This window comes from Macaca fascicularis, chromosome 17 (genome assembly GCF_037993035.2).
Source record: "Macaca fascicularis isolate 582-1 chromosome 17, T2T-MFA8v1.1".
NCBI classification, from domain to species: Eukaryota; Metazoa; Chordata; class Mammalia; order Primates; family Cercopithecidae; genus Macaca; species Macaca fascicularis.
In genome coordinates, this window is record NC_088391.1 from 20964941 (window position 1) to 20992931 (window position 27991).

General features: G+C 36.6%; 1 protein-coding gene across 2 annotated transcripts in view; it reads right to left on the minus strand.

Moving 5' to 3' along the window:
* Positions 1-27991, minus strand: part of VWA8 (von Willebrand factor A domain containing 8) — a 381025-nt gene that overhangs the window by 104718 nt on the left and 248316 nt on the right. For both annotated transcript variants that reach the window (XR_012426882.1, XM_005585735.5), the window contains exons 28-35: positions 26522-26660; positions 23893-24092; positions 17412-17522; positions 16424-16488; positions 15863-15988; positions 14713-14822; positions 13898-14052; positions 9574-9769 (exon numbers count right to left, since the gene is read on the minus strand). Coding sequence is in view for 1 of the 2 variants with exons in the window: in XM_005585735.5 (XP_005585792.3) it covers positions 9574-9769; positions 13898-14052; positions 14713-14822; positions 15863-15988; positions 16424-16488; positions 17412-17522; positions 23893-24092; positions 26522-26660 (1102 nt within the window). In the remaining variant the exon portion in view is untranslated. The remainder of the gene's footprint in view (positions 1-9573; positions 9770-13897; positions 14053-14712; positions 14823-15862; positions 15989-16423; positions 16489-17411; positions 17523-23892; positions 24093-26521; positions 26661-27991) is intronic.

Here is a 27991-nt window from a genome sequence, read left to right on the forward strand (position 1 = left end):
AAGACAGGGGAAGGTGAGGTGAGGATGGGGCAGTGGGGTGAGGACTCTGGGATTTGGATCATAATCCTCAAAAGACACAATCCTAAATGCCATTATTCTGATTGTTGGAATCCCAAAAGATAGATAAAAGTCCCTAAAATCTAAAATTCTGAAAATCACAATCACAGTATAATTGCATCATGTTAGACAGAGCTATTACTTTGTTACTGTCCTTGTTTGGAAATTAAGTATGGTTTATGGAGATGCCTGTAAGTGCCAAGTTGACAAAGGGTGTATTTGTGGACTTAATTTTAGGTGTCAGTTGGACTGATTATGGAATACCTAGACACGTGGTAAAGCATTATTTTGGTTATATCTGTAATCTGGAAAAGAGATTAGTATGTGAGTCTGAGGGAACCAGGTGGTGAAGATCTGCCCTCAATATTGGTGGACATCAACCCATCAGCCAAGAGCCTAGAGGCGACAAATACAGAAGGTGAACTGGTCTCTCTCTGAGAACTGGGACAGTCTTTTCTTCAACTGCCAAACATACTGATATGCATGTATGACATTTCCCTTTTGCCCAATTGCTTTATGAATATGGTTCACATGCTCATAACTGTTATACTCATGTGATGTCATTAGTATGCCTGAGTGTTTACACTTGCAAAAAGTATATGTTATTATTGCCTAGTTTATCGTGCAAAGTGGTTTGTGAAGTGTTCTGCTGTTTTTGTTTGTCTGTTTGTTTTTTGGAGACAGAGTCTTGCTCTTGTTGCCCAGGCTGGAGTGCAGTGGTGTGATCTCGGCTCACTGCAACCTCCTCTTCCCAGGTTCAAGTGATTCTCCTGCCTCAGCCTCCCAGGTAGCTGGGATTACAGGCATCCGCCACCAAGTCCAACTAATTTTTGTATTTTTAGTAGAGACAGGGTTTCACCATGTTGGCAAGGCTAGTCTCGAACTCCTGACCCCAAGTGATCTGCCTGCCTTGGCCTCCCAAAGTGCAGGAATTACAGGTGTGCGCCACCACCCCTGGCCTGTTCTGCTGTTTTCATGTTTCTCAAATAAATCTCCTTTTAAAAATGTAAATAAATATCTTTTAAGTAATTTTAAAATTATTTTTTCCAGAATTATATTTGAGATTTTCATCCTTTGGGATTGTGTCAGAATTTTAGACTTTAGGAATATTTATCTTTCTTTGGAAATTTCAACATTTGGGGTTATGGCGTGGAGATCGTGTCTTTTGGGATTATGATTAGCTGTCACGATTCCGGACAGTAAAGAATATGGAAAACTGGGGGAAGATAAAGAGATAAGGGGTCCAGAGCCCTCAACTAATTCTATAATTGTTATACTCATGTGATGTCATTTGTATACCTTAGTGCTGGTTTTCCAGCAAACTCCTGGGCTTCATTGATTTCTATTTCACAACCCTGAGTAACCGTCATCCTCAAAATCATTAACTGCCACCATGGTGTGTCAGAAACACTGCTTAGTCTTTACAGAGAGTGCTTTCGATACTGACAACAACAAAGACTAAGATTCCTGTCTGAGAGATGAGGAAACTGAGGCTTATAGAGGTAATGTAATAATATGATTTATTTGGGGTGATATAGCTGGAGAGTGATGGGGACGGTTTTCAAACCCAGGCCTTTTTAGCACTAAAATCTATGCTCTGGCCACCACTGCACATGAGTGATGGCAATGGCTTTCAAACCCAGGCCTTTTTAGTACTAAAATCTATGCTCTGGCCACCACTCCACACAACTTCTATATGAGTTGGCCCTAGGGAAATAGCTATTTGTAAAATATTCCATTTTATAAAACCTTGGCCACCAAGTTCTCTTAAAAAAACTCCCCTACACAAAACCCATGCTTTTTAAGATTTTTGTCTACCTGTTTCTCTATCTATCTGATCTTGGACAACAATTTCTGATTAGAATGATATATTTATCCATCCATCCATCCATCCATCCATCCATCCATCCATCCATCCATCCATCTTTTATTACAATTTCTGGTTGGAATGAAGTATCCAGGATGTCCTGGATAAATTCAAATTCAAATTTATCAAATGTAGTTTGCAAAAAACAAGAAACTTGACATTTTTATTTCATGCATGCAGTTGAAGGCTTTTAAATAGGCCAGCTGAAAAACTCGACATATCTCTTATTTATTTAACAAATGTGTTTGAGCGTATTTTGCGCCAGACATCCTATGAAGCAGTGGGCATACAGAAAAGAGATGTGTTCTCTGACTTTGAGGCGTTCACAGTAAAATGAGGAAAGTTCCTTTTTATGAAACCATTGTGGGCCTCTGGGGACTTGGAAAGGATTCCAGAGTGGGAATCATAGCCCTGAGGCCAGGTATGAGCTGCAGAGCTAGGCAATGGGTTGTCCCAAGAGACAAACAGCTCAGCAGGAAGAAAAAGCAATGTCCAAGGAGAGGAATGGGTAAGAAAATAGGGTTATTGTAATAATTTGACCACCCAGCTGGATTAGCTGTCTTCAAGTGGCCATCTGTACAAAATGAGTATGCTTATCGTAAGCCACACACAGTCTGCAATGGAAATTCTCCCTGTGATATAAGGTCAATCTTGGATAGTTTTATATCATATATCATTTTTTACAATTCCTGCTGCTTGAACCTAGCTAAAGTAGGTTGAATTATTTATAGCTCAGGGTTCTTTGCCAAGGGTGACCAGTTATTGAAGCTCTAGAGATGAGTGGAGCTGCCTCGCTAACTAACTTACTCACATTTTGGCTTGCCACTTAGAGGCACTTTTACAAATAAGGAATAGTATTAAGTTGAGCTACTGCCATCAGCACTTTTAGATTGCCTGTGAAAGCAAAGTAAGCCAACTTATTTAAAAATATCTTTTTTCCCACATCTTTCTTTTTCTTTTACTTTGCTAATTAATTCTATGGTGAGAAAATGCAATAATGACTGTGTCTACTATTTCAAGAAGTAGAAAGCAAGAATTTTACTCCTGGTATTAAAAACTATTTTCATATATCAGAGAAGGCTAATTGTGGCTACAAAGCACTTCAGGGAAATAGTAAAGGTGGTGGTAGTGGTGGTAGTAGTAGTAAGCACCTTAAAAATAATAAAAACTGATGTTTACTGATTTGAAAATAAGTCAGCTCAGAAGAAAAGAATATTTACAAAAAGATTCTTGAACAGAATACTTGACTGAATTAAGGAAGTGAAAACTGTGGCCAGGTTTCCCTCCAAACTTGGCCAAGTCCTCATCCATCCATTTTAAACATTTTAACACTGGAGTGAGGATGCAGGCTCAGTAAATTTCCATTACATTTATAATCCAGGTGGATTTCAAAGATAGGTATAAATTGTATTTAGGGATTAGTTCACTAACCATTAAAGGGAAGTCATTGCAGCAGTGTTTATCACATAGCTCCCATGAACAGTGGGGACAGTTTACATGCACAATGCCAAGGTTAGAAGGAGGTATTAAAAACTGTCAGGCAAAACAACCAAGACAATTTTCAGAGCGAAGGTGAAATGCTATTTAAAAACTCACTCCTTGAAATGTAATTTGATGTATACCTATGAATCACTGGGTTTAATACACTTCTGTGTTCACAGATAAAAAGAGTGATGTGTGTCCCCAAACTGTGCTGATACCAAATTTTTGATTTTACCCAAAGTTAAAAAAAAATACTGCTTTCAATCAAGAATCATTATTTTGTGTTTAAAGAGCTCAGACCTGTGGTTTTAAAAAAGCTAACATTTAGCTAGAAGAAAAACAGTTGGAAGAAAGCAATAAATTTCTCCCCATCTGCATTAAATAAAAACTACCTCATTATTGTGAAAGCCACCAGAAGAGTAGCCTTTACAGTTGATTTCTTTATAAAAGGCTGATATACATTAGTTCCAGACTAATTAGACGGTTGGATTTGATTTACTTTACAAAATCATTCTAGCTTGAATTTTCATCAGAGATCTACATGCACATAGAATTAAGTATCAAAAAGGCTTAAAGAAAGAACAGTCCCTGCTTTACCCCCTACTCCCCCCGGCCCCGTCACCCGCCCCACCATTTCCTGCCTCCAGAGACACTTTCAACTTTTTAAGCTATTTCTGTGGTATTCACCTTCATCATTATGGTGCCCTCTTGATATTTTAGCTTCAGGCATTATCTCTTGTCTTCCTCCCAAGCAAGAAGAGAGCTTAACTCTTTTTCATTCCCGAATCCCCCACTCCCCATTTTCCCATCCCCCTAAACATTCATATAAGTTTGCTTGGATTAACATCCAGTGCTTATATTATTATAATTATCTAAATGCTAACCACAGCTTTGCTATGTCTTATATTATCATTACTTTTTCCTGTATAACTTTTTGCTTTTATTGGAGCTAATAAGCATCATGTTTTGTTTAGTTTTATTTAGTACAAATTTATTCCCAAGGTTCCCTAATTGTTAAAATCTCTAAATATGTTCAAATATACTGGGCTTATCAATTTCACTTTCTAAGAGACATCTCTCCTGAAATGTCATCTGTTCTAACGTTAGACCTGTGCATGGCTGTCACCCTGGGATCTTCCTTCACCATGCTCCTAGGGATTTTCATTCTTTCTCTCTTTTTTTACAGTCCACATTTATAAAATTCTTCCCCCATGCCAGACACTGTCCTAAGCACTTTATATATGTTTGGAATATTTTAGTAACACTACTTAAACAAAAGAAGAGAAACAAACCTCCTAGTAACTAAGAGAAAAATAGCTAAATAAATAGGCAATTATTGGAAGAGTAAATGACAACATATGAAAGGATACTCAAATGTACTAGAAGTCAGAAAAAGGTAATGTGAAACCACAATAAAAAGTTTGACCCTTACAAGAGTAGATCAGGATGGGATGCACCAGGATCCCCTTTATGCTACTGGAACACCATTGGTAATTCTGCTCCTAAATATGCTCCCTACAGACTCAACATAGACACAAGCACACAGGTGCAAGGCTATTCACAGCACCATTATTTGTCATAGCAAAAACCTGGAAAGAACCTAAATTTGCACTGACAAATAATAGATGAATAAATTGTTGTATGTGAAGCAGTGAAAATAAAAGTAGAATTATCAGTGTGGATGATGACAAAGAGTCTCTCCCTGACTGAACTATAGTCAGGCTCTTCTGAATCTTCTTCCCAACTAGTTCCCAACTCTGGGGTCTCTGCGTTCATCTCTGCATTGTTCAATGTTAACAAGAATCCTGCTAAGTCAGTTTAACCAGAATCCCTAACCCTTGATATCTGATTGGGTTCCCCATTCGCCACCATCCCCCAGGTGATGTCAGATCACTCTGGGCTGCTCTCAGCAAGAATCCTGTTAAGTTTCTTCAGCCAGAATGCCCTCTTACCCCAGATGTTTTCTCTCAGTAATTTTCCATCCACTGACCCCCACCCTGCTCCTTCACTTATTTCCACTTTTGCTTGTTATATTCAGAGTTGAGCCCCATCTCTCTCCCTTACTACAAAACTTCTTTGCAGTCATCCCTATACCTATCAAGATGGCCCTGCATAAAGCCTACCTTCCCATTTTGTAACAAATGTCATGAATGCTTTTTTCTTTAGCCTCAAATTTCACAAACATGATGGTGAAAAAAATAGACCAAGTTACATAAGAATAAATACAATACGATACTATTCAATCAAAGATTAAAAACATAAAAAAAGCAGGCCGGGCGTGGAGGCTCACGCCTGTAATCCCAGCACTTTGGGAGGCCGAGGTGGGCGGATCACGAGGTCAGGAGATCGAGACCATCCTAGCTAACACGGTGAAACCCCGTCTCTACTAAAAATACAAAAAAATTAACCGGGCGTGGCGGCGGGCGCCTATAGTCCCAGCTACTCAGGAGGCTGAGGCAGGAGAATGGCGTGAACCTGGGAGGCAGAGCTTGCAGTGAGCCGAGATCGCTCCACTGCTCTCCAGCCTGGGCGACTGAGCGAGACTCTATCTCAAAAAAAAATAAATAAATAAAATAAATAAATAAATAAATAAATAAAGCTATATATTATTTTGTGAATGATAAGTACTGAACTCACATTCAGAACAGAGATTACCTCTGGTTTGTCAAAAGTGAAGGGGAGGAGAACACAGGAGTCTCTGACCATACTGGTAATGACCGGTAACGATTGGTAATGACTTACCAGTATGGGTTGTGGGTGCAAAGACGTTCAATGTATTTTTCTTTAAACTTTTGTAGGCCTGAGATATTTTGTGAAAAATTAAAATACACATGGAAACATAAACACGCTCTTCCCGTCCCGAAATAGGAAGTGTTATGAGAGAGTATGACAAGGGCCCCTAATTTAGATTGGAGCAAGAGCTTCTGAGGAAGTGACATTTAAACTAAGACCTGACAGATGAGAACGAATTTGGGGGTTGGGGGGAAGGGGTGCAGCAGAAGGTTGGGAATAATTTTGTGCATTCAAGTTACCTGAGAGAAGTCAGAGAGATATGTAATGGACAAATCATGCTGGATCTTTTAAGCCAAGATAAAATTTCTAAACTTTATCCTAAGGACAATGTGACCTGAGTTGTGTTTTAAAATATTACTTTCTAACTAAAACAGTTTTGAAAATGAAGAACAAAGTGGAAGAATCGATACTACCTGAGTCAACCAAGACTCACTATAAAATATAAAGCTATAAAGCAATCAAGAGAGTACAGTATTAGTAAAGGGATAGACACATAGACCAATGGAACACAATAGAGAACCCAGAAACAGACCCACTCATGTGGGCAGCTGATTTTCAACAGAGGTCTAAAGGCAGTGCAAAAGAGGAAGGACAGGAGTCTTTTCAGCAAATGGTGCTGGTGCTGGAACAATTGAATATCCCTATGCAATTAAAATAAAGAGCCGCAGTCCATACCTTACACCATATAAAAAAGTAACTCAAAATGGATCATAAATCTAAATGTAAAATATAGAACTACAAAACTTCTAGAAGAAAACATAGAAGATTTGCCCTTTATCAAAATAAGATAAACTGTTTGGAAAGTATATCTCTGACACTGAACTTGTATCTACACTAAAGAACACTCAGAGTTCAGGAGTTTGAGACCATCCTGGGCAACATGGCGAAACCTCATCTCTACAAAAAAAATACAAAAATTAGCCAGATGTGGTGGCATGTGCCTGTGGTCTCAGATACTCAGTAGTCTGAGTTGGGTGCTGCTTGAGCCTGGGAGGCAGAGGCTACAGTGAGCTGAAATCGCATCACCACACTCCAGCTTGGGCAACAGAGCAATACCTTGTCTCAAAACAAACAAACAAAAGGAATGCTCAAAACTGATTAATAAGAAAATAAATAACCCAATTTAAAAATGGGCAAAAGATCTGAAAGATATGTTATTAAAGAAGATACACATAAAACAAAAGGCTCAACATCATTGGGTGCTAGGGAAAATGCAAATTACAATCATAATGAGAAATCACTACACTCACTAGAATGGTGAGAAACTGACAATACCAAGTGCTGGCAGGGATGCAGTGCAACTCAAACCTCCATTCACTGCTGAGAGAAATGCAAAATGGTACGTCCACTTTGGGAAATAGTTTGGCAGTTTCATCATATGATGCAAAAATGCCATTCCTAGGCATTTACTCAAAAGAAGCAAAACCTTATGTTCACTTAAAAACCTGCCCACAGATGTTCATAGTGGCCTTACTCTTTATTGCCCCAAACTGGAAACAACCAATAAATATATCACCTTGTGAATGGATCAACAAACTGTGGTACATCCATATAATAGGCAACCATTTGGCAATAAACAAACAAAAACTAATGGTACACACATAACATTAAAAATAAATAAATAATAAATAAATGATTCTCAAATGCACTGTATTAATTGAAAGATGTCAGACTCAAAAGACCACATACTATATGATTCCATTTATATTATAATATGGTAAAGGCAAATCTATAAGAACAGAAATCAGGTCAGTGATAAGTTGTAGGTAAGTGGAGGCATTGACCACAAAATGGAATGGGGGAAGTTTTTGGGGTGATGAAACTCTTCTACATCAAGTGTGGTAGTGGTTATCCAACTGTGTCTGCCAAACTCACAGAACTATACACTAGAAATGGTGAATTTTACTGTATACAAACTGAGCTTAAGAACCAATGTACACTGTACTTTAAAAACATCACCCTGTCTGATGTGTGGAGAAGGGTAGGAGGGGAAAACAGTGGAAGAGGTAACAATATCAGAAGGTTATGGCAACATTCCAGTGTACGATGGCAGTGCCTTGAATGGGATACTGGTTACAGAACTGGAGACAAGTGGGTGGATACAAGATATATTTGCAAGGCTGTGTATCAGGACATGGAGATTGCTGATGGATGAGATGTGGAGGATGAGGGAGAAGAGGTATCAAGGTGAGCCAAAGATTTCTGGGTGAGTGAAGGTGCACTAAACTCTGCTACGTAACTTCTTGTAATTCCTGGAATGCTCTGCCAAGTCCTTGCATCTTTCACAAGGAGCACCCCTTTCCTGGACCAAATCCTTCAACTGATTAACTCTCATCTTTCAAGAGTCAACTCATAATCTCTAGTATGGATTGTAAACTTCTCTGCTGTGTTTATATATCACCTTGTGAATATTCCTAACTTATTACACTGTATACAATTGTCAGTTTATTCTTCTGCCTCTTCTACCACAAAAAACATTTTAAGGAAATGGTGATTTATTTTCCATGAGTTTCAGTTTGGAAGAAACTAATTCCAAATATTATCATATAATCAGAACTTTTCAAACCCTGTTACAGATTATTATAATACATTTAGCGTTATATTTGTGAAGTCCACACTAATACAATGAATATAGACACAAGATAATATATCACTACCACTGTGATGTGTAAAAAAAAAAAAAAAAGTCAATGAATCAATGATCAAACTTTTTCACAGTTATCTGTTATGATGAACGCCAGTGTGGTTCAGTAAGAATAGCTCTAAACTTGGGATTAGAAGATTGTGGTGCAAATCTGGGCACTGTTGTCCACTGGTGGGGTGATCCTGGGCCAGTTATTTTAGTTCTGTGTTAGAATATCTTCATGTACAAATTAGAGAGCCTGCTAGCAATAGGATGGGGTTTTAAGGAGTAAGTGAATTTATATGAGGAGAGGAGATCAGCCCAGGAATTGGATATTTTATACAGTAATAAATATAAGTTGACTTTGAGAGTGCTGTTAAGTGAATCAGTCTGCATAATAAGTCCCTGACTTCCAGTCTTAGGAGTTTAAGACAAAAGGCAGGCCTCAGTTTCTATGCCTAATATACTAAGACTTTTTAAAAGCCTCTGTGAAAACGTCTTTTAGGTAAAGTGATTGCATATATTGTAAAATAAACGAAGATGAGTTCTAACAGCAGTGGCCACAACCACACACTGAAAATGAGTAAGAACTTTCTGAATACAGAGAGGTCTTTTTAGTTACTTCTAAACTGGTCAGAATGATCAACTTTTTATAAGTATGAAATGATAAAGATAAATTAAATATCCTCTACCAAAAGGGAGCTACTTTAAACCACCTTTGTAAATTAGGAATTTGTGAGTTCCTTCTTACCTTTTGGGTAGATATCTTTTAGAGGGACTTCTCCTGGGGGTAAAATCCTCACAACCTGATTCAAATCTAAAAGAGTCACACAATTGCTTTGTTTTGGAGTCTCACTTTTCTTCTTTCCGCTATAGAACAATGTATCAGTGCCACTTCCTTTATGCAAAGATGATGGTCTCTTCCAAGAATAAACTTCACTGGGTGACTGAAAAAAAGAGAGAGATTAAAGTACTGAAGTACCATATACTACATTCACCACAACCTTAACAATGCAGACCTTTAAGCAGATACTAGGGGGGAAACTAATGTTTCACAGGTATAAGAAAATCAAATTACTGGCTGGGTGCAGTGGCTCATGCCTGTAATCCCAGTACTTTGGGAGGCTAAAGTTGGTGGATCACTTGAGTTCAGGAGTTTGAGACTGGCCTGGGCAATATGGTGAAACCCTATCTCTACAAAAAATACAAAAATCAGCCAGACGTCATGGCACATGCTTGTATTCCCAGCTACTCAGGAGGCTGAGGAGATCGTGTGTTAAACAAACAAACAAAAATAAATACAGTCATTTGGATGTGGTACAAGTGGTAGCTGTTTTGTCAATAATCATAATTTTCAGACAAGTGTAAAATATACACTTTAAATTTCATATCTTGAAATCAATTACAACTAAACAGAAGAAATACAGGAATTAGTTAAAAAATAAACACTTATACATAATGAATAGAACATAACTAGCATTTTTAAAGCCCTGGGATGGCTTCAAAAGTGATTGGGCCCCTTCCCGGTCATTCTCTCTCTCTTCCCCCCTAGATGTAACTCTTTTGGAATTTTGTGTTATTTTTCCCTTGCTTTACTTTAGATTTTTACCACATATGTATTTATCCTTCTGAAGATCATAAAGATATTTTCTTATGCTTTTTCTAAAGTTTTAAGGCTTTATCTTTCATATTTAAGTCCTTAGCCTATCAGGAATTAATTTTTGTGAATGGTACGAAGTGGGGACCTGCAGTCATCCTTTCCTCACATGTATAGCTTATTGTCCAAATACCACTAACTTTTGCCCATAGCAACAGTATCATAAAACACAGTTTATATGCATGTATCTGTTTCTGGGCACTGCATTTTGTTCTACTGTGTATTTTTCTATTCCCAGGCCAACACATGGTCTTAGTTACTGAAGTTTTATAATTAACCTTGAAGTTTATTAGGAAGAGTACTTCTGTCTGGTCCTTCTTCAGAGATGTTCTGGTTATTGTTTGCCCTTGCAATAATGAGTTGCATTAGCTCTCTGCATCCTTGTCAGTACTTGGTATTGTCAGCGTTTTTTTTTTTATTTTAGCCATTCTAATGGGTAGGTACTAGTATCTCATTATGGTTTTAATTTGCGTTTCTCTAATGACTAATGATGTCCAATAACTTTTCATGTACTTATTTGCCATCCCTCTATCCTCTTTGGTTAAGTGTTTGTTCAAGTCTTTTACTCATTTTTTTTTTCACATTTATCTTTAATTTTACTTCTGTATCTACCTAAATACATTGAAATCTATGAGTTCACAAAAATATATCCAATTTTAATCTAATAACGACATGGTTCATTCTAGTTTTCTTCCTTTCAGTATTTGTAATTCCCCTCTCCAACAGTTAAAAATTTGTTTTCATTATCCTTAATGTATTTTGTTACCCTTCATATATTTACTTTCTTGCTGTATATGACCCATCTCCCATCTCCACCACTAACCTTACTCCCTGGGCAGATGCTCCACTCTCCCTGCTTGGGTCCTGACAGCCCATATGGGGCCATACTCACACAGGGACACATACTTCACCTTACTTGGGCTCCTACATCCCACTCCAGGCTGCCCCTTCACAGGAATGCCATCTTCATCCTGCTTGGGCTTAATGCCCATCACTAGTGGTTACCTCTCCCCATCACAGATGCCCTTACCTTGCTTGGGCTCTGATCTTTGATAACTCACACTGGCCTACTGTTTGCTCATTTGTAAAATTAGGCTATTTGCCTTCTGACTGTTAAGTTTTAAGAACCTGTATAGACTCTAGATACCAGTTTTTGTTGGAAATGTGGTTTGCAAATATTTTCTCTCAGCCTGTAGATTGTCTTTTCATTCTCTTAACAGTGTCTTTTAACAGAGCTCAAATTTTAAAGTTTGATGCAGCACAGTTTATCAATTTTCTCTTTATATATCATGTCTAAGACACTATTACCATGTTTAATAGAAGTGGTAACAGTGGGCATCCTTGTTTTATTCCTAATAAGAATAGAAAAGAAATACTTTTAATGTTTCACCATTGAGGATGATATTTGCTATAGATTCTTATAGCTATTTGGTATTAGATTTTAAAAGTTATATAAGTAATACTTTAGAGGCCACTGATAACTCCATGAAAAAGTTAATAAGAGGTAGCATACTCATCTGTCAATAGTTTAATAGAGAATCCAAAGAAGTTCACATAAAGCAAGAAGGCAGAGTGGTGTGGTAAAAAGGATGTGTGTTAGAGGGCTGGCTAGTCACACTTGAGCTCAAATCCCACTGCTTAGAGTCTTTGTGGCCTAGGGGATATAAGCTCTCTCTGTTTCTGTTGTTTCATTTGTAAAACCTCATAGAATTGTTGTAAAAATTAAGTATCATGTGTGAAAGGGCTTAGGGTAGCACACTGCCTGTTGTGTTGTGGCCTAAAAATCTTATTGTCATCTTAAAGGCTGTCTAGCTGACTCTAATCTTCTATTTAACAAATACTCATTAAATACCTCCTATGTGGTAGGTACCACATGAAGAAGCAGGGATATAGCTTTTAATTTAACAAGGTCACTAGTCTTACAGGCTGTAAGAATTTCTACAAGGTTAATACAAACAGTGCCTTAACTTAGCTTTTATTTTCTAACTTTTTATAATAACATTATACTTCTATATTGATTTCTTCAATCATAAGAAGGTAATTAGAAGACCAATTTTTAAAATAGTTTTACCTCCAGAAAAAGTTCCAAGTTTTTTATAGCAGCAAACATTGTAGAAAGCATATAAAACACATCTCTTTTATTATATCAAGGCTGCTGTAAACACTGTATTTCAATAACATTTCATTTTGAATTATATGATAGCAGATGCTTTTTACTTGATAATTAGGAAAACATATATCAGAGTCCTAAGCCACATATTATCCACTGAGTTTTAGATTTCAAATCTTATATCCTGAAGTACCCAGCATTCATTAACTATATTAAAATTTTGAGGCATACAAAATTAGAGTACTGTCAAGTACAGCCCATATTTTTACCTTGAAATAATTCTATCATCCCATCTAAAAGCCACAAAGGAAATTATAAAAATTAAATGCTTAGTCAAAACACACGGAGCTACATCTAAGGTTATTAGATGCCAACTTGGACCGAAATAACTTTTATAGGAACTTCCCCACATTTCCATCAGAGGAAGATGTTGCCCAGTTTCACCTAAAGTCAATTCAAATAGCTTCTCCTTTATAGGTAACAGTAGATAACAGAAGGGCCCATCTAAGAGAAAAATCATTTGAGACAATTAGCCATTATTCTATAACCTGGATGCTGCAAAGATATGATAAATCGGAGCAAAACTCAATGGAAACTAAATCTATCTTCATGACTGGTGAAAATTTTAATCTACAATAATGACAATTCAACAAATTTAACTTCACACAGGAGCAAAAAAACCAAGTATCGCATGTTCTCACTTACAAGCGGGAGCGAAACACCGAGCACATAGGGACACAAAGAAGGGAACAACAGACACTGACACCTACTTGAGGGTGGAGGGTGGGAGGAGGATGAGGATCAAAAAACTACCTATCAGGTACTATGCTTATTACCTGGATGACCAAACCATCTGTACGACAAACCCCCGTGACATGCAATTTACTTATATAACAAACCTGCACACGTACACTTGAACCTAAAATAAAAGTTAATAAATAAATAAATAAACAGAATGTGTAGATGGAAAAATAATTAACTTTAAAAAATTCTAGAAGACATGATAGAAAATTACCATTGGAAGGTGAAGCATTTAAACTGTATTACCTGAACTCCCACATATGGAGAATACTCGTTTTCCCCTACTAAATTCTATCATCGCATTACACTTTCAATGTTAATTTTTAAAGTGTAATGAAACTATTTAGGTATAACATATTTTCTACTGACTGATTTGCAAGGCAGACTTGATCCAACATGTTTACCAGGAAATCATGTTTTTAATTACCCCTCAAACAGGCTTACAGATTATAGGTCAAATTGAGGGAAAGAAATATTTATCCAATAATTTAAAAAATGGGTGCTTACCATGAGATCTGGAAAACCAACAACTATTGTAGCATAATTGTTCTCATCTGAGAGAATTCTGTTGGGAGAGGCAATCTTTTGTTCCACAGCTGAACTTAGATGTTCAGATGATAGTTGATCACTGGAAATTTTATGAGGTATGCTAAACTCTGTTTCTGAAAAGCATCAGACAAACATTAGACACCATATGCTCCGGAAATGCTCCAGGAATTAATTTTTTGCAAGATTTTATTCTCGACAAGTCAAATGGAAAAGAACAAGTTAAAAAAGAGGAAACACTTTAAATTACATTCATGGGCTTTTGTTTGAAAAAATGCTGTTTTTATAACCAAGACATCTTCCCAAAGTGATTTCAAGTATTTATAGAATTCAAAATTTTATTAGGAATAAATACTATAATAGTTCCCTGTAGAAAAGATGTGAAAACTGACCCAACAAAGTGTTGGCAATGGTATGTTTTAGATTTTTTTTCGTAAGTACTATTCATCCCCCAAAACTGTGATAAATTAAGTAGAAATCCCAATGGTCTGTAGAAAAAAAGATGTTATCCTAAATTAGACTTGCAATCTGAATGTATATAAAAATACTGATCTGTCAGTTAAAAAAATTCAAGGACAGAGCTTACAACAGTGAACTTCCTTTTGACAATCTGAGATAGTAGATTCTTATTTACTATTTCTGGTGTAGTGACTAAGTTTTTTCTTTTGGTGTAAACTTAACATAGGCTGGTGTTTTGTTCTTAAATGATTCTAGAGGACAGTATGTGTACAAGCATGCACTCACACAGTCATAAACACAGATGACATAGTATTTACCTTGTGTAACTCCAAACCCCGTGCTGGGTGGCTCCTCTTTCAGCACATACAACTGGCAAACCCCACTACCCTCAGACTCAATGTGTGCAGGCTTAGTTAAAAGATATTTCCTGCAAACAAACAAAACGTCTAGCTTAAGTGAAATTTTTCTTTTTCTAATAGTCATAAGGCCAGACTAAGAAAAATTAGATTCTCTTCAGCCTCTTTTTTATAGTTCCAGTATAATTTGAAGTTTTAGAGTTTCATCATGAATTAACAAATAACTTCTCAACACTGTGTTAAAGAGCAGTGCACAACAGCAATACAGTAATGAATGTGAAGCAAAAATCCAGTGCTTCCTATAAGAGAAAGGGTTGTGGTGGTGGGAGAGGAAAGCAACTCGAATGGGGTACACTCTTATTATCATGTAGCCCTCTCTTGATAAAACTCTTTGATCAGCCAGGAAGGGGGAGCATAAGTTCTGATTTGTGATCAGCTAAGAGACAGATGCCCTCACAACTGAAATCTCCTTGATCTACTTATTTTTAACATTTCTAAAATATGGATGTACATATAGGCAGAAATCCTCTGCAATGAGCTACTTCTGCTTGTCAGCAGAGGGGCAGAAAGAGTCTGCACTGAGCTAGTGGAGTTGTGCATGAGGGAAGGTGCTCAAAGTTGACACTGTCTTTCATCAAGAACTGCACAGTCCGATGGGTCAGAAAACAAAAACATAAACATAACCACATCCAACCCAGAATACACAAGATAAAAAGAGAAAGAAACTTCTAAGGTGTGAATTTACAAAAAGGCGACAGCTCTAAGGATGGAGACTGTGGCTCTTCGAAGGGAAAATCTACTTTGAAGTATCTCCAGTTTGGCAAGAATACAGTGAATTCTCAATGTACAAATAGGAAAAAGCCCAAATAAATATGGATCATACGAAAAAGTCATGATTTTTTAACTGTTAATTTCAATGCCATTTTGAGAAGTGACATTTATTTTTTCTCCCCTCCTCATTTCTTATAAGTCTCATATATAGAGATGCTGCCAAACACAGAAATTGCTAAAAGATAGACACGGGAAAGACAGAACAGTAAAGATGATGGATAATTGATAAATAAGATTGAGCTACAACATACTCCATGATACACTATATAAAGCCACTCACTGATTTGTTTTGCTCTCCACCAGAAGCCATTTGTCCTCTGCTACAAGGAAAACTGTCTTGAGATTGATGGGAAGTGAGATGGTGTGAGTTCGCCCTTCTAGAACATCCAGCACAGTCAGGCTGTTCCTGGAAAAGGAGAAGAAAACTGTATCTGAAAGGAAATGGTGAGGATAATGGTTGAGTAATCTGGCATAATCATTTCATGATACATTATGCAACCCGTAAATAGAATGTTTTTAAGACTGAGTAATAATGTAGAAAAATGTTAATTGAGAAAAACAGATATGCAAAATTCTAAACTATGTCAGGGTGTGTATAAGTAAAAATAATGGAAAGTAGTGACCATTGCCATGTTAGTAGTGGCTATGTCATAGAATTGTGAGCATTAGCTTTTCTTATGTCTGTTTCTCAGTATTCTGCAATGTGGGCAAAGTTACTTTTATATTAAAACATTCATAATTTGGTTACATTCACTTTATAGTAAACAAGTATAATCAAAACAGGAAATAGAATGGGCCAAATAAGAACTTCAGTTTAAATCTTCTCTAATAAAGAGCTCACCCTTTTTCTTTGTAGAATACCAGCCAGTTTTTGTGTGAAAATTCTTTACACATTTTATAAGTTTCCTAAAGACAAAACAAAACAAGATATTCACATTAAATGTGTCATATACAGACATGTCTCTCTTTAGCCACTTCCCCTTAAATAAAATAAAGTTCTTCAACTTGTAAAACATGTAATTCTCAAACAAGCTATCTATTTATCTACTCTAAGACTCTTATGGTAAAATGGATTAAACTATATATCAAAATTTACTGTGAACTATATACTAAAACCTCTTCAGAATAAATTTTTAAAAACAATACCAAACATTGTTAAGAAATAACAGGCTATCTGATGATTAACCATGGAATTTACACCATAAAATAAACACATGGGAAACACTTTGTTTCTTATATTAGGAAACATTTATGACATTTTAAAAAATAACTTTTTTCATAGTCTTTTAAGACCTAAGTATGTTGACTTGCAGAACAGAGGGTAAACCTTATTTTAAAACCATTATTTTTTTCTGAATGGCAGAATAAATTCTCTTGTGTTGGCCTAAACTATTTACTTACTAGTTTAATTTAGTTAATAAACTAAAACACGTATTTGTCTAGTAGAGGAAATTAGGTAGCATACTCACAGTTTTATCATATAAATCCAAAACATAACTACATAACTGGAAAACAGGTTAAATTGACTTCATGATCAGAAATTTGTTAAAAATACCATATCCAAATACTTATTAATTTTCTCTTGTTAGTCCAGTCCTGGAAAATCTTCATGCAAGTATAATGTCATAAAAAGAAGTTATTGATATTTAATTATACACATATCTATGGTTATATATATCATGTTAAAATCTATATGTGCGTAACAGGAAATTCTCTTGTGCATTACAACAAACCAAAGGCACTTAAAGGGATGGGTATGCATGCATCTTTCTGGTTAGAAAGCTATAGAAATCCTTGGCAATTTGCTGGACAAATGTGGTGTTTCTTACAGCTTCTTCTTTGTTCCACCAGAAAGGTTTCTTAGATGTAAGTTTCTCTGAAGGGAGGATGAGGCGATGAAGGGCCCGGCCAGTGGTATCTAACAACAGGATAACATCACTCTGCAAATGATAAAAACAGTGAAAAGCTCAAGATTTGTTTTTTGTTTTTTTTTTTAATTTTTTAAAGCGGCAACCTCTTGGCAACCTGACAATGAAGGTTGTAGGGATAAATCAAAACAAAGACAATATTGTAATACTTAAGAAATATCACAAAGACATTAAATGATTTTTCTTAATGAGGAATTTAAAATTGTTGGTGGTTTTATGAAGACATTTCTAAATATGTGATGCAGAAGGTATTCTCTTTAAATATTTTTATGTAACAACCATTCCCTTTTAAATATAAGCTAGTTGAACCATGATTCTGTTTTATTATCTAGTAATAAGGAAATTACAAAGATTGATGATTTTAAGAAGTTCATCTACCTGTACCAAAATTATACCTAGAGAATGCTCTGTTGAAAGCTCTCTTATATTGTGCATAATGAAATCTTACTTATCTTTTTCACAAATCCAGGTTCAATTTAGAAAATAGGTATAAAATAGATCTAAAGATGAGTTGGCAAGAAATACGCAGGACTCCAAGAAACTAGCTAGTAATGAGTGTTCCTTCATTTAGAAATTCACCAAGCTTGAAAGACCTTCATAACTGGTGCTATAATAAAGTACAAACAACAGATTTCTGCAGCATTATTAATCATAGCTATGCAATGATGTAATCTTTCAGTAATTAGGATATGTTTTTTAAGAAAATAAATAAACCTTATGTGTTGAAATATATGAACTGAAATACATGAAATAAAAACTTAACACTGAGAAAGCCAGAAAAAATTAAATATTTTAAAGGGATGCAAAGAAGTTGACTTTTTAGTTAAAATATAAAGAGGTTTGAAGATTAGACTAACAGGTTTGCAAAAAGGTACCTGCAAGTTATTTGTCAGACCTCATTGTTATGCAGGTGTCTTTTCTCTCTTTGTTTTATTTTATTTTATGTTTGGGGCTCCTCCAGTTATCCTAACTCTTGTGAACTTTTCATTTCAAGAAGAATTTATTTTGGAGAAGATAAAGTCATAAAGCACACAAATAATTAATACAAACCTTGAAAAATATAGAAAACAATAAAATGTGAAGTGTTTGTTCATTTATTCCATAATATTTATTGAGGAGCTTATATTTAATATATAAAGAATACAATGATGAATTAATCATGACCCTTGCCTTCTGTCATATAATTTAGTCAGAGAAAGAAGAAGAAATGTTAAAAAATGAATGATTCATCTGCAAATCTAGCATCTCAGTGTGGTTTTAATTTTATTTTACAAGCTAATTTTATGGAAGTGCTCAAGAATTAAAATAGTATTTGCACCATATAACTCACTTCACACCATATACTCTGATTTTTAGATGTATTAAAAAATTTTACTGATCATGTTAACAAAGCTTTAATTTCTTTCATAAACATCACCCTTAGAATGCATCATTCTGTATGAGATATAATTCTCCATTAAGAATGTGTGTTAGAAATATTCTTTTAAAAATTAACATATAACAAGTATCATTCACCACTACTTGACAGTTTTGAAAATGGTAATGATACCTTAGAGTTTTCCTTAAGAAAAAAATAAAATTAAGTTAAAAATTTACAATCTCCATTCTAGATTAAATATTTTTTGAATAAGTATTTTTTGATGGAAGAAATCTTTCTTGTATAATAAATATGTACAACATTAAAATGAATTCTTAGTACTTAAGCAATTTGGGATAATATTAGCCTTTGTAAGCAAAAGGAAGTCCTAAAAATGTTTCATGCCTAAAAATGAGTAAGCATAAGAATAAGCAGTTGATTAAACAAATATGATCAAGTATAAAAATAAGTTAGTATCGTCTTCCATTTTTCTACCTTTTTAGGGTCTAATACTTATATATTCATAACATGGCATAAGTGAACTGAAAAACTATATCTTTCTAAGTGACAGAAAACACATATTTCCAGCCACTGCTGTATTTAGAATTAGTTTATAAGCAATTGGCAACATGAAGGAGTTCTGTTGCTCCATCCTTTTAGATGTTAATGGTTTCCTTCTGTAAATGACTAATGATAGATTCTGTCTGGTTTTAAAAATAGAATTTTGCGTCATACATGAGTACATGTAACTGTGGCTTTGGCACTCCTTTAAGGGGGGCAGGGAGGAGACGCAAGTGAGCAATTTTATTATGTTTGTATTTGACTGGGAGAAAAGTAACCTCTGGATGACCTCAATGTCCCTAAATCTGAAATTCTAAACTTTGTACAGATGTAATAAATAATCTCATGGGGAGTGGGGGAAGGGGAGGGTCTTTATTTTTAGGCATGGCAAAGTTTCCCTTTTCTTACTTAAGATTTTATTTTAGCAAGGAATTTTTGAACAACTTCTTAAACTAACCAGGGACATGCATCTGTAGCAAAGATTTATGTTAAAAAGACAAGGAATAGCCGAATTCATGGAAGGACTTTTCTACAATATTTTTGCTTCATTTTTAGTTAGGGTAGAACGAAGAAGAAGGAATTGATGGCAGTCTACTTATTTTTCATTCCACTAGAATTATTTATCAGTTGTTAAATTTCACAGCTCTGTGCTGTTCACATGGAATTGTACAGGTCTGACATCTTGACAGGGGTAAATTATAAAATAGTTAAGATACCCTCTCTGGGAAAAGAGAAGGCAGTTTAGAGGACAGGTAGAGAGGAAGTATACAGACAAGGTGTGCAGGTCTGCTCAGGGTTCCGAAGCAGTTTTCTGGAAAACTTGAAACTGTGGCCAAAGGGATAAGCAAGGCAGCATATAAGGAGGCAAGGTGCTGGCTATGGAAGTCAAGCACAGCTTCACAATGAAAATCAGATTTTCTTCCATGAAAGTAATTGAAATTAAACAGAGTATTAATTAGCAATGTTACCAAATAATTGGATCTTTTGAGAAAATAAAACTCTTGCTGAGAACCTACAAATCTGGCACTTTTATTAAAGAATTTGTGTATGTAAATTTGACAGTGAATTTGACAGTTGAAAATGTGGCAGGACTGTTTAAATAAATATTCCAAATGTAGTCTCATCCAAATTTGACTGACTTACTAAATTACAAACCACCAAGATATCATGTACCTTTTATGACAGATTGTTTTGGCTACAGAGTTAAATTCAATGGCATCGATACTTTGTTGAAAATCTATAAAGTAAAACCCTCATTCCAATTTTCAGGACATAAACTTTTATAAACAATATCTGGATATTTATAAATTCTGCTCCTAGGAGAAAGTAAAAGTAAAAATAAAAAAGTAAAAACAAAATCAGAAAAATACTTATAACTCAGAATTTATGATAATTTCTGGAGGCACGGACTAAAGTTAACGTTGACTTATTTCCTCAATGAACTACTGACATATTATGCAATACTTTTCTCTTGATTAGTGAAAGTATTATTTCTTGGTAGCACTTTGCTCTTTAAATATTCATAAGTAACAACACTGCATTTAAAAAATATTTTCCTATTATGAGTACTTGTTAAGTTTTCAAACTAATCTTTTTCCCCAAATCTGTAGTGAGGGAGACAGTAGGTGATGTTTAATTCTGGTAGGGTCAAACCAATCTGCTGTGAATCTCAGTTCTACTATTTCCCTGCCAGACAAGTTATTTGAAGTCTGAGCCTCAGTCTTCTCATATGTAAATGTGGCTAAGAGCTACCCTCACTGGGCAGTTGGAAGAATAACATGAGTAAGTAAGGAATCTCTTACATGTTATGTTGGCAGCATTTAACAATTGATCCTTATCTTTGAGACATTCATCACTTGCATTCCTGGATAACACACTCCTCAGTTTATCCATCTACTCTACTGGTCACTCATTTTCAAACTCCATCATTGATTCTTCCTCATCTTCCTGATTTCTTAAAATTTTACTGCCCCAAGTCTTAGTGTTTGAACTTCTGTTCTCTACATTCAGTCCCTTGGTGAGTTCTTTCAGTCTCATGGCTTTAAAGAACATTTATTTGTTAATGAATCCCAAGCTGGTATATCCTGGTAGGAGCTCTCCATTGAACTCCAGTCTTATCATCTATGTGGATATTTAATGGACATCTCAAACTGAATCTAATATCATCTGAGCTTTCCTCCCAGATTCCTTCCCCATCTTAGTCAATGGCAACTTCAAGTTGCTCAGTCCCTAAATCTTACGGTTGTCCTTTACTCTCTCTCTGACCCCATATATTGGAATTGTTAGGAAATCCTGTTAGTTCTACCTTCAAAATATTTCTAGAATCTGTCATTGCTTATGAGCCCCATCCTCCTCCAAACCACCATGTCTCTTAACTAGTCTCCCTCATTGTGCCTTAGCACCTACAGACTATTCACACAGAGCACCCAGAGAAATCCTTTAATCATGCTAGCTTCCTGCTCAAAACCTCCTCCTGTCTTCCCCTTTTACTCATAGTCAGGATCCAGAAACTTCAATGGCCTACAAGACTCTACACCAGTGGTGCCCAACCTTTTTGGCACCAGAGACCAGTTTCGTGGAAAACTGTCCCATGACTGGAGAGGTGGGGTGGGGGCTGTGTGGGGGTGTGGGGTGGTTTCAGGATGAAATTGTTCTATCTAAGATCATCAGGCATTAGGTTCTTCAAGGAGCGCACAACCTAGATATCTTGCATGCACAGTTCACAATAGGGCTCACGGGCCTATGAAAATGCAATGCTGTGGCTAATCTGACAGGAGGTGGAGCTCAGGCAGCAATGCTTCCTTGCCCACCACTTACCTCCTGCTGTGCGGCCCAGTTCCTAACAGGCCAGGAGCCAATACTGGTCTGTGGCCTGGGCGTTAGGGACCCCTACTCTACACAGCCTGCTTCTCACCACCCCCTTCACTTTGCCCCTACTCCAACCCACAGTGTAACCTCTTTATCTCACCTCCTCCTGCTTCCCTCTTTTTTTTTTTTTTTTTTTTGAGACAGAGTCTTGCTCTGTCGCCCAGGCTGGAGTGCAGTGGTGCAATCTCGGCTCACTGCAAGCTCCACCTCCCGGGTTCATGCCATTCTCCTGCCTCAGCCTCCCGAGTAGCTGGGACTACAGGCGCCTGCCACCACACCCGGCTAATTTTTTGTATTTTTAGTAGAGACGGGGTTTCACCGTGTTAGCCAGGATAGTCTCGGTCTCCTGACCTCGTGATCTACCTGTCTCAGCCTCCCAAAGTGCTGGGATTACAGGTGTGAGCCACCGTGCCCAGCACTTCCCTCTTATTCAATCTTCCCCACTACACTTCTTTAAAGATGAAGAGGCATGTTTCTAGCCTCTGGGCCTTTAAACCTACTATTGCTTTTGTCTAGAACTCTCTTCTTCCAGATACCTGTTCTCCTCTTCACCTCTCTAAAATCTTTGTTTAAATATCCCCCTTTCAATTAGGGAATCCCTGCCTGCCTTGTTTTAAATTGCAATCTTCTTCCCTATTGTTTCTCACCTTCTAATTTAAGATATAATTACTTATTTTGCTTACTGTCTATCTTCCTACATCAGAATGTAAGCTTTTGAGGACAAGAGTTTTTGGGTATTTTTGGTCACTGCAGTATCCTCAATAGGAGGCACATGATATATATTTGTTGAATGAATAATATGCTTAGTGTAGTACTTGGTATATACTAGTTGATAATAGGTATACAAAAACATTAGGCTCCTTTCTACTGGTATTGTATAGATTAACTTAGACCTTTAGAATTCTCACTAATTGAAATCTGTCTTCGGATCTATATGTTTTGTTTGGAGTTATTTTTAGCCTGAGTCCGGGCATCTGTGCTTGTCACTAGTACAATCTTAGTGCACTAATCCATAGTAATGATGGACAGAACTTGAGCATCATTAGATACTGATGGATCTCACTGTATTCCATTTGGTGTATTTACATGGCTATCTCTACCAAAAAACGTCATTCAGGTCTCAGATAAAATGTCATTTCCTAAAAGGTGATATCTCAGCACTCTTTTTAATACCATTCACTTTCTCAATTCTTCCTACCCCATCCCCATCACTCCCTTGGACATTACTATGTTTCTATATGTAACAATTATCATTACCTGAAACTGGCATGTTCATTTGTTGGTTTACTGGTCTATCTCCCCAAAGTGAGTGGAAGCTTCATAACAAAGAATCATCTGACCTCAGATGTCAATAGTGTCGAGGTTGAAAAACCCTGACTTACCTGTTTCTAGATTTATAGGTCATGTTGAAGTATCTAGAGAAAGCAAGATATTAGCCTGCCTTTGTGGTACTGATAAAATGCAACTCCTGACCCATCCCCTCCAGCTCCTCTCCTTGATCATCATGAAAGCACATCTTTTCAGTTATAGGTTTCTAATCACCCTTGCCTTTCATGTAAGTCATTCTTCACATCATTGTAGCCTGGTGTGCATTACCTGCTGCTCATGGAGAACCACTTGACCTTTGAGAGGACTTCCCAGCGGTGCCACTGTCATAAAAGGGTGCCAAATGCCATTGGCTGTTCTTGTGAAGATATCAAAAAAGTCCACAAAGAAGCCACTTTCCCCAGTCATATTCATAAAGTACAGGGAAGCAGGATTGCATGTAACGACATAGAGAGTATTTTGCTCATTTTCTGAAATGACAAAAAGGTGTTAATTTTGTGGCTGGCAACCAATTTTCTAGTTGGCCAAGAGGTCTAGTGAAAACTGAATCATGAATACACAGCTGGAACACGGAGTTGGAACTCAGCAGATGATTTGTATCATGGCTTGATTAGGCTGAAAAGACCATGACAAGCAACTTAGTTTCGACCCTAAATGTAGATAGGGTCACAACTATCTATCTGAAAAAAATTGATTATCTATTTGTTCCCCAAAGAATGTCATAATATCTTGTGATAAAACCATTAAATATTAAACAATCCTCAATGTCAGGAAATTCTTCCTTGTATGACAGTAATGTGCTTAGTGCTACAGTGAAGGTCTGTTCTCTTGTTGGTTCAGATGGACACCAGTTGGTCAACATCTTCTATCTGCTAATCTTGCATTTTCCAGACAGTTACTAGCTCTTTAAGATTTTCTAGCTGTAAATAAGTAATTCCATTTAAAAAATCTTAGCTCTATGGATCTTATTTTCCAAACTTTTGTTCATATTTGAGTATTTCTTACTATAAAATCTCTGTCTTTTCAATCTGGGTACCTAAGTCCATTTCCTTCCATTTGAAGAAGTCAGTGCTTCTTCAAAGTTTCAAGTGCCTCTGAATCACCTGGGGATCTAATAAAACTGCAGACTTCAGGAGGTTTGGGGTGTGGTTTCAGATTCTGCCTTTCCAACAAATTTCCAGGAGAGGCTAATGCTGCTGGTTTGAGGTCCCCCCTTTTGAGGAGCCAGGCTCTGGACTAAGTTTCTCATAATCTCTTATGTGGGAACCATTGAAGCAAGGGATTAAGCTACTTTTGCATAATAAATGGTATCAGCATCACCTATCACCCAGGTATCTATTTTACAGTGGTCATATTTTCCAAACCCCAAATTAAGACATGAGATACAACAATAAGATACGTCATTTAAATTTGGGACTACATCACGCCTGTAATCCCAGCACTTTGGGAGGCCGAGGTGGGTGGATCATGAGGTCAGGAGATCGAGACCATCCTGGCTAACACAGTGAAACCCTGTCTCTACTAAAAATACACAAAAATTAGCCGGGTGTGGTGGCGGGCGCTTGTAGTCCCAGCTATTCAGGAGGTGGAGGCAGGAGAATGGCGTGAACCTGGGAGGTGGAGCTTGCAGTGAGCCGAGATTGTGCCACTGCACTCCATCCTGGGCTACAGAGCCAGACTCTGTCTCAAAAAAAAAAAAAAAAATTGGGACTACCCTGAAAAATCGGGAACACATGTGTGTGTCTGTGTGCGTGCATGTGTACCATATCTATATATTATATATAATGACATATTATACATATCACACATATTATATATAAAGATACAGTAAATTTAAATAAATAAGCTAACTGATAAGAAACACAAGTCAACAGAAGGACTGAAAAAGACACACTTTTTTAGTAGACGATGCAAACTGTAGATGTTACAGTGTCAATTATCAGAACCACAGAATTTATAATTTATGGATCTTTTATAATGCTTCCATTATCAACACAAATAAGTTATAGTCAACATTTATTGAGCATCTTCCTGCGTAATATAGGGCACTGGGAATATAGTAAAAGTGTTAACAGAAATGTCCTTAATAAACTCATTAACTATTTTCTCTTTTTGCAGGCATTAAATGCAGTTCAGTCTTTGTCTTAAACATACAGATACAAGATTGACATTTATCTTTTACCAATTTTAAAAAACTGTATATTTTTAAAAGCACGTATTTTTATTTAAAATGGCAGATTTGTAGAATAAACTATATCAATAGAACTTATAGGCAAAAAACCAAGATACCAATTTTTGCCTCAACAATTCTCATCTTAGTCAAGTTAGAGACTCTCTCCCTTCCCCCAGCCACCACTTCTGTTTATATCACCTTAGTAACTGACAGCAGTTGAGGAACTTCTGCCAAAATGTACCCAGGGCCCACTGCATGAATCAGTAGGTAATGGCAACAGTCCAGAAGTGTGGATGCCAAAAATTCACATTCTTTATTTGCCATCCTTTACAATTAGAAGTTTAATGACTGCAAATCACTCCAGCCCTACTTTCATGGTTCATGTAATCACCAAACTGGAATCTGAGCCAAAAAACCCAATGTTTTTCCTTTTTATTTTTCCCTTCTATTTTTAGCACATGCCTGGGTGTGTTTAACTTTGTGCTACAATTGTAATGAGAAACAGACATATGCATACAAACTCAGCAGTGCTTATGTGGATTCCACAATAGCATTTTGTTAGGTTGTTAGAGGAAATTAGTTCTAAATTACATATAATTGCTATCCAATCCAAGAATGACAGACACCAAGTCTATCATAAACTTTTTGATGTCTAGAGATTATTTTAATCCCTCTTTTAAAAAAACATATGCAGTAAAGAAAGATCAAAAGAATAAGCGGACATACCATGTGATGTAGCAATGTCACAGATTATATTAACTTCATTCAGCGGTATTCTCCAGGAGGCACATTCTTCAGTAAAGTTTAGGGATCTTTCTTCATGTCTTTCTATTGGATACTCCTGTATATTTATAAGTGCTGGACCCTACAATAAAGCAGTTATCTCAGTGAAGACATTTTGGTTGTCACCAAAATGTAGAAAAGCTAAAGTTCTTCCAAAATATAAACTTTAAATTCAAGTATTTAATATCCTGCTCTTTTTTCAATTTATTGATAGGCTTAGTACTCATAACAATAATAATAATACATTTGCATTTATAAATGCTTTCACATATGCTATCTTATTTAATTTCTCACTTTTTCTTTTTACTCATGAAATACACCAGATGTAAAATCCCATAGCATTTCCATTTCTTCATTCCTTCCTAAGGCGAGAGCCAGTTTTGAACTCCAAGTCTCAGGACCCAGAGCTGTCCAAACCAGGAGAATAATTTGCAAATGAATGAGCCAGAGCCTGATACATTTCCATTGTGAAGAAGGATTTTTATGTCATTACACAGAAATGTAATGGTTAAACCTGGGTATTTTAAATTAAATGCAAAACGTGGCATTTGAAATTTTTTAAAAAACCAAACTTACTGATAATCACTAGTGTTACTTATGAAAGAGTATTTCACGCATGGTGATAATTATTCAATATAAATATAAGCAGAGTACCTAATTTAATAATGTTAAGAATATTAGTTCTGGGTACTTAGATATGACTTCTTGAAAGAACACTAGAGATGTAAGCAAAATTCCAGTGATTTGCATGCCCTACAGTCCTTAATCAAAAATGTTTGGACTAGATATTGGCATCCATGTCCCCTGCCCACCACCCCTCTTCTATGTAGTCTATATCTCAGGGGCTAGGGGAGTAAGAAACTGCATTTCTCATACTCCCTTTAGAAAGGATCCTGGTAGCCAGGCACAGTGGCTCACGCCTGTAATCCCAGCACTTTGGGAGGCTGAGGCGGGTGGATCACGAGGTCAGGAGATCGAGACCACTCTGGCTAACACAGTGAAACCCTCTCTCTACTAAAAATACAAAACATTAGCTGGGCGTGGTGGAGGGCGCCTGTAGTCCCAGCTACTCGGGTGGCTGAGGCAGGAGAATGGCGTGAATCCGGGAGGCGGAGCTTGCAGTGAGCCGAGATCGCGCCACTGCACTCCAGCCTGGGTGACAGAACAAGACTCCGTCTCAATAATAATAATAATAAATAGAAAGCGTTCTGGAAATGATTTAGGTTTTGCCAATTAAATGCACTTGAATGAGATCTGGAAGGCAGAAAAGAGGTAGTGGCCATCTTCCTGCAGTAATAGCAGACAAGGAGGCTCTGACAAAAATGAACAGTCAGATTAGCACATGTCTGGGTGTGTTTCACTTTGTCTTACTGTAAGGGTTGACAAACTAGGGCCTGCAGGCCAGGTCTGACC